At 46.1% G+C, this 11,052-nt stretch overlaps 1 protein-coding gene across 1 annotated transcript; it reads right to left on the minus strand.

The window, feature by feature from the left end:
• Positions 1–370: 370 nt before the first annotated feature.
• dmbx1a (diencephalon/mesencephalon homeobox 1a) lies at positions 371–10,483 on the minus strand. Its single transcript, XM_015942178.3, has 5 exons — positions 9,570–10,483; positions 4,969–5,128; positions 4,289–4,467; positions 3,558–3,930; positions 371–3,480 (listed from the first exon to the last, which is right to left on the minus strand). The coding sequence occupies exons 2-5, from the start codon at positions 5,111–5,113 to the stop codon at positions 3,035–3,037; spliced, it is 1,143 nt and encodes a 380-aa protein (XP_015797664.1). The 5' UTR covers positions 5,114–5,128; positions 9,570–10,483; the 3' UTR covers positions 371–3,034.
• Between the last annotated feature and the right edge of the window lie 569 nt (positions 10,484–11,052).

Raw genomic sequence — 11,052 nt, forward strand, 5'->3', positions numbered from 1 at the left:
AAACAAATAAACATGCACATAATTAAGTGCATTTTATTTTTTAAACACTGCAAAACCAGAGCTGTCACCTGCAGTACTTGGATCCTCCAGCAGAGGGCAGAAGACATGCACAGGATCATTGAGGAGCAGATGTGAGGAAGGTTGGCCCCAGGACTGTAGAAGAAGACCTCTTACGAAGGTGTTAAAGGTTAAAACGAGTTAATGCCGATGGATATCTTCTGATTAGTTTCATCTGCATCGAAACAACTGGAATGATCAAGCTGACCAAGAATGATTCTGATTGGTTCAGAGTGAGTGATGCAAGATTCATGGATGCATTTAATCCAGCTGTCAGGGTGCAGCCATCGCCACCGTTAGAACAACAGCAGCCTTCAGGTCTTCAGCATACTTTTATTTGAAGGTATTTTACAGCACTAGTTAAAGTCTACGGCAGAGGAATCAACACAGTCCCTCTCCTCCACTCATCTATTCATCACTGAAACTTTACAGATTTACAGAAACGACAGAGGAACAATGTCAGAAACAACAACAGAGCCATCACTTCCTGTCTCAGTCCGACCACCAACCTCAGAAGGTGGATTCTGATGCTGGATAAAGAGTGAGGAGAAGCTCCGAGGGTGAGCGCTACAAACATCATCAGTTCCTCGGCGTAACAACTTTACTGCAACCTCACTGGTAAACATCATCTTTGTTTGTACATTAGATTAAAAAATAATCTGTTTTATTATTTGAAGACTAAGATCTTCACGGTGAACGTTGTGATTTCCCTCCCTCGGTGCTAAACAGTCAGAAGGACTCGTGTTGCTTCAGGAGAAGATGGAAACCAGCTGTTTACTGTCACACATACGGCAGCAGCGCCTTTGCTCTGCCAACGTCAGACGTAGTCACCCCAAAGCAGGAAGCAGCACGGTTCTGTCCTGCCTCGTGTTGTCATGGAGGAAAACGCGGCGCTGTTCTGTGTAGCATGTTACGTACATCATCCCACTGAACCCCCTGCTGATTCACGGTTCCCTCCAAAGTGCCTTCTTCAGTCTCGGCATTGTTGTCAACACGGTTTCTCTTTTCCTAAAACAGAATCACGCTTGTCCACAGAAATCAATACATGCTATAGTTAAACATGTCCAAGACGTTCGGTCTGACTTAGTGTTTCTACATTATTACAGAATATTTGGTAGCGGAGCAACCTGCTAAGGTGCCGGACCTGCGGCGGTGCTACGGGCAGCTCGTCACTGGGCCGTATGGGGTATGCCGCCGTATGGGGTATACCAGCTTATGTGGTATACCAGCATACGGGGTATACCAGCGTACGGGGTAACCAGCATACAGGGTATACCAGCGTATGTGGTATACCAGCGTATGTGGTATACCAGCGTACGGGGTATACCAGCGTACGTGGTATACCAGCATATGTGGTATACCAGCGTACGTGGTATACCAGCGTACGTGGTATACCAGTGTATGTGGTATACCAGCATATGTGGTATACCAGCGTACGTGGTATACCAGCGTACGGGGTATACCAGCGTACAGGGTATAGCAGCGTACGGGGTATAGCAGCGTACGGGGTGTACCAGCATACAGGGTATACCAGCGTATGTGGTATACCAGCGTATGTGGTATACCAGCGTACGGGGTATACCAGCGTACTGGGTATAGCAGCGTACGGGGTATAGCAGCGTACGGGGTATAGCAGCGTACGGGGTACACCAGCATATGGGGTTTTCCAGCATACGGGGTATACCAGCGTACGGGGTGTACCAGCTTATGGGGTATACCAGTGTACGGGGTATACCAGCGTACTGGGTATAGCAGCGTACTGGGTATAGCAGCGTACTGGGTATAGCAGCGTACGGGGTACACCAGCATATGGGGTTTTCCAGCATACGGGGTATACCAGCGTACGGGGTGTACCAGCTTATGGGGTATACCAGTGTACGGGGTATACCAGCGTACTGGGTATAGCAGCGTACTGGGTATAGCAGCGTACGGGGTATACCAGCGTACGGGGTACACCAGCATACGGGCCATACTAGCGTACGGGGTGTACCAGCTTATGGGGTATACCAGTGTACGGGGTATATTAGCGTACAGGGTTTACCAGCATATGGGGTGCTGATGGTAAAGTAAAAACCTGACTATGAAAATAAAATGGAGTGTTGATTTTCAAAAGTCACCGTTTATCCACATTTATTTAGAACATAAAAGAAAAATCCTAATAACACAAGTAAATAAAAAAGTCGTGTAATTAAATAAATATGTATATTTAAAACTGTTGTAAATGTATAAATCTAACAGTTAAATATAAATATTGTATCTAATAAATACTTGGTAAATGAAATGAAGTACTTCCCAGAAACAAATGGGGCGCAGACCCCCCCCCCCCCCCACACACACACACACACACACACACTTTGACGGTGGGATTATGCGAATCCCTTTAATCATTTCTTTGCTGGATTTCAGGGTAGAAGGACATAATTTTAGATTGGGCATCCCCTCACCTGCTTTTAGCTAAGTCTGAATTTGTACGTTAGCTAAACTTGTAGCCTGAAACCATCGCAAACCCATTTAGATCGGATTCTGAATATTGTAGTGGTGACTCGTTGGGTCCAGGGTTGTGAAATGTAGCGTTTAGTTATTGAAGCCACTTCATGAGTTGCTGTACATCAGCGCCCGTACACAAGGCCGTGGTTTTCCTCTGGTGACTCACCGCAGCGGCACCGCTACGTTTCTAACAAGTCCGACATATCCCCGGTTCGGACAGATCGTGTGCCAGAGTCAGAAGGGAGGCGCCGATACGAGCAAACCCTGGGAGGTCGAGGCAAACCAGCGGAGACACGCTGAGACAGAAAGAGACAGGAAGACCTGCACATCCGTGCCTCATGAGACCCAGGTGAAGATCTTCTCATAAACATGTTTAACAGATCAGTTCCATGTTGGGATGTTTTCAACAGGTTTGCGTCTCCTGCAGTCACAGCCCAGTGAGATCCTGGAGTCCCAAACTGGGGCAGAGTGTGGACGTGCAGGTTCCCTCTCAATTGGACAGCGTGTCCAGCCCCAGAGACGCAGCGTGCTGCTTGGCCCTCAGACGCAGGCTCTCGATGCTGGTGGTCTTGCTGTTGTGGCTGCTGAGTCCGCCGGCGGCTGAGGCCTGCAGCAGCGGGCTGTTCCACACCTGCTGGGCATGATGGGACAGGGACTGGTAGTAGGACTGGCAGGGCAGGGAGCCCAGCGGAGCAGCAGGCATGTTCACGTTCATCCCCAGGTAGGGGAGTGAGGACGGGGCAGCCAGGTCAAAGGTCGGGTAGGGCACCAGGCTGTTGGTGGCGGCCATGTGATGGCGGAACTGCTCTTGCAGACGAAAGAGGCTGAGAGGAGAAGACGAGTAGGAGTGGCTCTGAGAGAGAGGAGCAGCACTAGCCAGGCTGCTGCTGGAGGAGGAGGAGGAGGGCGTCACGGCAGGAGAAGCCAGAGGAGAATCTGGAAAAACACACGAGTTCTCATCACTATCGGGTCAGTGTGGCGCTGCTGAGTCTGAGTGCACATAGAGCTCCTACCTGGTTTAGGACTGAGACATTTGCAGGGCGAGGAGGCGTCTCGCTCACTCTTCACCTCCTCTCTGTTACATTTCCTCTTGTCCTCCTTATCTGTGATGTTATCTTCTGTGGCCGAGTCACTGCCCGAATGCTCCGCCGAGGTAACGTTCAGCTCCATGTCCAGAGGATCAGGGAGGCCCACAGCGCCCGCCGTCTCCAGGGTGGAGGAGGAGGAGGGAGGAAGCTGGGTGTCTGGTGGGTTGGTGGTGGAGGGAGGAGAGCCCTCCTTCTCACTCCCTCCTTCACCAGAGACCTCCTTCTGCTTCTGGAGCTGCTCCTTTTGCAGACTGCGCTGCTTCTTACGGAACTTGGCTCTGCGGTTCTTGAACCAAACCTGGAAACACAAACAGATCCAGATGTTGACGGAGCAGAGGAGGAGGTACCCCACCGTTCCTGGCCGGGTCCCCACAACGGCGTTCCCCTCCACATGCCCTACGCTCCACAGTCGTGTGGTGTTTAGACTTTTATCTTCTAGTTTCGTGTCCCGCTCTTTAGTTAATGCCATGTTCAGCGCCTTGGGCTCCTGTTTAGGCAGCGGACGGCGCCATACGAAGATGGTTTGTGTGTGACACATGCCATGGAGGAGGTTGGGAAATGAATGAAACACCTTCTGCTTCTATTTAACGTTTTAATATTTCCAATATTTCCTCAGATCATGGACATGTGAGAGCACCGGCCCCTCCTGGACCTACCTGCACTCGGGCCTCCGGCAGGTTGGTGCACATGGCCAGCCGCTCCCTCATCACCACATCTGGGTAGTGGGTCTTTTGGAAGGTCTTCTCCAGCGCCTCCAGCTGCTGGGCCGTGAAGGCCGTGCGGCTCCGTCGCTGTTTACGGTGCTGAGAGCCGTAGCGAGCTTCCAGGATGATGTCTTGAAATGCACAGCCGTTGGAAAAGAAAACACACGGCAAGTTTTATTCCCCCGGCGCCGGCCGACCCTGACGGAGGGTTAAGTATTTCCAAAATAAAAGCCAAACGAGTGTTTACGTACAAGTGATCCCATCCTAAACGAGCTGGTGTGTGTGTTTTATTCACGGCTTCATGACCACTTTTAGCCTCAAATAAAAACAATCTTCATGTTTAAAACGTTTAAGTCCTAAAAAATAAAGTTACACTGGTCTGCTCCAAACCAGAAGCAGCTTACCAAAATAAAAGCACAAAGAAGAGCTGTCACAGCTGATGTGTTTGGACTGAGGCTGAGTTACGAACACGTGACGTTATAATTGCATAACTAAATATAAAACTTGACTAAATCCAACAAATAAAACTGAACTTTACATTTTCTGGTTTTTAATGTTCCAGGATGAAGGAAACAGCCTTTAAACTTTCTCCTGGAACCCCTGACCTCTGACCTCTGAACGCGCGCACTTACCTGCCAGTCTCTCGGCCAGTGTGAGCGCGTGGACGGAGGGCCGGTAGTCGGGCGCCTGCTGCGCGGCCTGCTGGTGCAGGTTGTACATGGCGCTCAGAGAGCTCATGGCGTGCAGCGAGTAGCCGTTCACCCCGTAGTGCTGCATTGTGGCGGGGGGCACCTGAGGAGAGAACCGGATGTGGAGGTCAGATGGAGCAGGAGGGGGGGGGGGGGGGCAGATCCCACGAGACCATCTGGTTTTAATGGTCCCACTAAGAATAAAGCGTTATCCATTAACATCCAATTATGGCTCCTTTCGATCCATTAATTATGAAGACTTTTTAATTGGAGTAATTATCACGCGTCCGGTACCCAACCGTGACGGAGCGCATCCATCACCGGAGCTCCGCTCACACGGGTAGACTGGGTGTTAACGGCCGAGCAGCGGGCCGCCAGTGTCTTTGTTAACGTTGTTATTTATGGAGCACACACACACACACACACACACACACACACACACACACACACACACACACACACACACACACACACACACACACACACACACACACACACACACATACACACACACACACACACACACACACACACACACACACACACACACACACACACACACACACACACACACATACACACACACACACACACACACACACACACACACACACACACACACACACACTCTCTCTGACTTCTAACCTGATTGAGTCTGACCTTTGACCCGGCCCTGGGTCCACGTGTGTGGACGTTTTTATTTACGGACCCCAGATTGACTTGAATTCTACATTTTTGTTGTCTTTCTGATTTTAGGATATTTGACATTTTTATTTCTTTTCATTTTTATAGTTTTAATTCGGTTTCCGTTAATGACGTCTGTACCAGCCCCGCGTGTTTCCCGTCCATCACACCAAGCGTCCCAGGAGCAGGAACAATGGGCGGCGCCAGGCGGTAGCTATTGGGCCAAGCAACCCCAACACTTTAACGCACCCCCACCCTCACCCCACCCCACACCCCGCGTGCACGCTGGCCTGGAGAGTAGCATGACCAGGGTCTGTCTCGCATTTAAGACAGTCTCCCGTTTCGTGTTTGAATCTTCCATAAACTGCGTGGAGAAAGCCGGAGCTGGCATCAAACCAGGAGGCCGGACATGGGGGGGGGGGGGGGGGGGGGGGGGGGGGCGGGCTTGGACCTAGCCTGGCAAGCCAGACTAAATAAATGTATTATTAGTCTGGCCACGCTCCATTGGCGGCTCTCGGTTGTGGGGCGGGTTCTACCGTTGTCTACTGGACAATGAATGTGACATCCTCTTGTTTCACTCTGTTGCATCGTCCCACCCACCAGGCATATAGAGTGCCCTGATTGGCCCAAAAAGCAGATAAAGCTCTGTGATTTGTTCACTAAGCAGATAGAGCACCATGATTGGCCCACCATTATGGACCAATCACAGCTCTTTATGTGTTTGAAACCCCTCTAGAGAGCTGTGATTGGCTAGCCAGAGTCCTGGTAGGAGCTGCAGAGGTTCCAGTGGCGCATGCCTAGACCATTCTCTGCAAAACAAGAGTTTGGTCTAGTTCACTAGGCTAGCATATGCCGAGAGAGCCGGGAAACTGTTCCCACCTATATCACATCATTTATGGACTCTCAGCTACCGGGGTTCTTTTTAGCGGAGAGCATCGAGAGCGGCAGAGCGCTGAGGTGTGCTCCAGGCAGCTGCATCCAGGCCACGGTCCATTCTCAAAGTGGTGCAACCAAAAAACTATAATTAACACACGATCGTTCATGTCTTCTGGTACTCTGTCTTTCAATCGTTCCTGACACGCTCCGCTCATCGTGTGCTGCGGTGATGTCACCTCACTGATGCAGCATCGACTCCGCTTTGCGGTCAGGAGATCTTTGATCTGCTCAGAAGTAACTGATGAGGTGAAACAGTAAGAATCCAGGCAGCAGATTTTCTGGAGAGTTTAGAGGAGATGCAGGAAGATGAGAGACAGACAGGACAGGAAATAGTTCAATAAAGACTAGAAAACAAAGTAAAATGTAGGTAGATTTATCTCCGCTACACGTTTTTACCTGTATGAAACTTACACACATGTCATATTTATACATCTGTGTAGTTCCTACCCTCTCCAGGAGCGTTAGATATACCGTGTTTGTAAAAGCCCCTCAGACATGACTGACACGTTCTAATATTATCAGATGAAGAACTACTTTATCAGACACGTCGTCTCATCTACTTCCTTCTAAACCCACAAAAGTCTGTCAGTAACAAAACCGATTAAGAGCCACTTATTGTGGATTCTCTGAAAGTTTCCATGGAGTCCGTGACAAACGTTGTTTTTCATTGATCCCATCGACTAATCTCACAGCTGAAACAAAGCATTCTTAATAATCTGAAGCTTTAACAACGCTGTAAAACACAAGGGATTATCATGTCGTATTAATATTACGTTGTTGCAGCACTGAAGCAGCAGAAAAATGAGATATTGTAATAAATATGCAAAATATTTACATATGAATTGTTTTAGAGCCAGTTGGCAGAATGTGATGTTATTTTAGCTCTAAGCTGTTCTGACAGAACGCCGGGGAATTGGGGCTCAGCGTGGTTTGTGTGGCGCTGTCATATGAAAGGTAGGATTAAAATGTTCACCTTTTTCTGTACTTCATTTTGTTGCACTGGATTTAGGAAGTTTGGACCCCACCCCCCACCCCCACCGACTGAAACTGCTGGTAAAATTTCCAGGAGCCGCCCATGGCAGGAACAGGTCAACCTGGAGCTGGAGCGGGTCTTTCAGGTGTTTACGGCTACCAGTCAGGGCAGGAATAATTAATAATTATAATACATATTATTATTATTCATCTTTCTATATCATTTATTTCCCTATTTAACAGTTTCATCCGGAACACACCAGGCGCGCGCGTGCGTGTGACGCCTGCGGTGCCTGTTTCCATTAAGCGGTGTCTCGGCTGATGAACGTGATGGAGGGTTAATTCTCCCGGACAGAAGGTGCGTCGCTAAACATTTACTTTACTCCCCGAAGTGTTTGATTCTGATGCCCCCCACCCACCCACACACCCACACACCCACACACACACACACACACACACACACACACACACACACACACACACACACACACACACACCCTGGGGCAACGCGGGGCAGTGACGCATGGCTCCTCTGCGGGTTGAAGCAAAGGAAACATGCGTGTTGATCCCCGCTTGACTCTCCGCTAATGGAGGCGCTAATGGGTTCGAACTGGGGGGGGGGGGGGGGGGGGGGGGGGTGCTCCATTTATCATCCTGGCTGACACGAACGGGCGGGACTGGCTGGGTGGTACCGAGTCCCGTGGGTCCGCGCATATTATTACCGGACCAGACCGGAACTTTTCCCCTTGAGTCATTTGGATGATAGAAAAATACACATGAATCATCACGTATTACAATAATAATATGAATAATACCTGGGTTATTATTATTATTATTATTATTATTATTATACTTAATAATAACTTGGTTATTATTATTATTATTATACTTAATAATAACTTGGTTATTATTATTATTATTATTATTATTATTATACTTAATAATAACTTGGTTATTATTATTATTATTATACTTAATAATACCTAGGTTATTATTATTATTATGTTTATATTATTAATATGAATATTACTACTAGTAATAATAATAACAACCACCAAGATATTAGTAGGCTATAATAATAATATTAATAATAATAATAGCAATAATAATAATAATAATAATAATAATAATAATAATAATAATAATACCCTATGTATTATTAGGCTATAGCAATTATCTGTACTATTATTAATAATTATACTCCTCCTCCTCCTACTACTACTAATACTAATGATAATAATAGTAATAATAATAACTTAGGTATTATTTGGCTATAGCAATTGTCAGTACTATTATTAATAATTATACTCCTCCTCCTCCTCCTCCTACTACTACTACTACTACTACTACTACTACTACTACTACTACTACTACTACTAATAATAATAATAATAATAATAATATTATTATTATTATTATTAATACCACTGCAGACCCTGACAATTTAAAAAAAAACATCTCCAGCTGGAGCTTAAAGCCCGGATGAGAGCCGGTGTCGGCCCGCTGCCCTCCGGGCTCCGGTTGCTGCTGGGCCCTCCCGGCTACCGGCTCGGTACTCATCAAACCGTCATTATGAAAATGCGTCTCGTTCCGCGCGACTCTCATCCCAATAAACTGGGGAAAATGTTGATTCCCATCTGCCCGCCGGCTCGAACCGGCGCTGGTTCCGGACGCTTTCAGTCAGAGCGCAGAAATGATGAATGAGTTCAAACACCAAGTTTTAATTTCCTGTCATGTTCAGCTGAAGACTCGGTCAGCTTCAGGACACGTGCTGGCCTGTTTTAGAGGCTCGGTTCGGTTTGATTCTCTTATTTCTGATTGAATTAAACTAGCCGGAACCAAGTTCCTCTAAATGTTTATTTCTTTATTCATCCAGTGAACTTCAGAGCTGCTCCGTTTGATTAAAAGTCCAAAATATTAGAAGAGATTTAAAACAAAATCACGTTTTTTACCTTTTTATCCTGGAAGCCCGGGTTCTGGACCCTCTTGGACCGGTTCGGGACTCTCTCTGACCGGTTCTGGACTCTCCTGGACTGGTTCGGGACTCTCTCTGACCGGTTCTGGACTCTCCTGGACTGGTTCGGGACTCTGCCGACCTGCCCCGGTCTCCGGTCCTCCCGGAGCCTTCTCCAGGGGCCTCGGTCCGGTGTTGAGGACACCGACCGGTGAAAAAAATCACTCTGATTCCGCTCGCTGGCTCGCGCTCCTCACCTCTTTGATGTGGTGGCGACACGCGCAGCTGAGGGGAGCCGTCATCTGCTGGAGCGCGTGAGCCCCGCGGAGGGATTTTAAAGAGCGCTCCGCGGGGGTCAACCCGGCACCTGATTGGCTCTCTGTGCTAGCAATCATTAGTTGCGCTGATAAACAACAGCAGCGCGTGACCAAAGGGACGGGTGAGCATCTTGTGAGTCTGATGACGTACCATTTACCTGTCCAGGTGTGTGACCCTGTCCCATCCGTCCCAGACGGGAAGCTTCCCGGTTTCCCCTCTGAGCAGCTGCGGCTGCTGGGGTTGGGTGAGAGGATAACGGCCTTCTCCTCATGGAGGATTTCTTCTCCGTCCAGGAGCGAAGGAAGGTCCAAGAGCCATGAAGGTACAGCTTTGGGCCCTTTACCGCAGCCCGGTGCACGCGCCGCGCAACGCCCTCCGTTGTCCGGGCAACAGGCTTTATTTAACGCGTTAGTAAAACGCAGAGATCTCGCAAAATGTTTGACCAAAGATTAAAAATCAGAAGTTTTTTTTCTGATGAAAGATGATGTGATAAGTGAGGAGAGGGTTAGGCTGTTAGTGTGTTGGGCTTAATAAACGCCTGTCTGCGGTTTACAGTCAGTGTGAGCCGTTTATACTGTTGGGCTCTGGCTGGTTGTTCATGATAACAACAACAGTAATAATAATAACATTAGTAATAATAATAATTATTATTATTATTATTGTACTAGTAATAATAATAATATAATGATGATAATAATAATTAAATATAATAATAATAATAATATTAGTAAAAATAATAATAATTATTATTATACTAGTAATAATAGTAATATAATAATAATAATAATAATAATAATATAATGATGATAATAATAATTAAATATAATATTAATAATACTACTACTACTACTACTAATAATAATAATAATAATAATAAAATGATGATAATAATAATTAAATATAATATTAATAATAATAATAATAATAATAATAATAATAATAATAATAATAATAATAATAATAATAATAATAATAATATAATGATAATAATAATGTTAGTAAAAATAATAATAATAATTATTATACTAGTAATAATAATAATAGAATAATAATAGAATAATAATAATAATATAATAATAATAATAATAATAATAATAATAATAATAATAATAATAATAATAATAATTAAATATAATATTAATAATAATAATAAAAAAATAATA

This window comes from Nothobranchius furzeri, chromosome 11 (assembly GCF_043380555.1).
Source record: "Nothobranchius furzeri strain GRZ-AD chromosome 11, NfurGRZ-RIMD1, whole genome shotgun sequence".
Taxonomy (NCBI): Eukaryota; Metazoa; Chordata; class Actinopteri; order Cyprinodontiformes; family Nothobranchiidae; genus Nothobranchius; species Nothobranchius furzeri.

Coding starts and splice junctions, on each gene's coding strand:
- dmbx1a (XM_015942178.3), bottom strand. CDS start 5,113: ATGCAGCACTACGGGGTGAACGGCTACTCGCTGCACGCCATGAGCTCT. Junction 4,468..4,968: donor ACTGGCCGAGAGACTGGCAG/GTAAGTGCGCGC, acceptor GTGCATTTCAAG/ACATCATCCTGGAAGCTCGC. Junction 3,931..4,288: donor TGCCGGAGGCCCGAGTGCAG/GTAGGTCCAGGA, acceptor TTGTGTTTCCAG/GTTTGGTTCAAGAACCGCAG.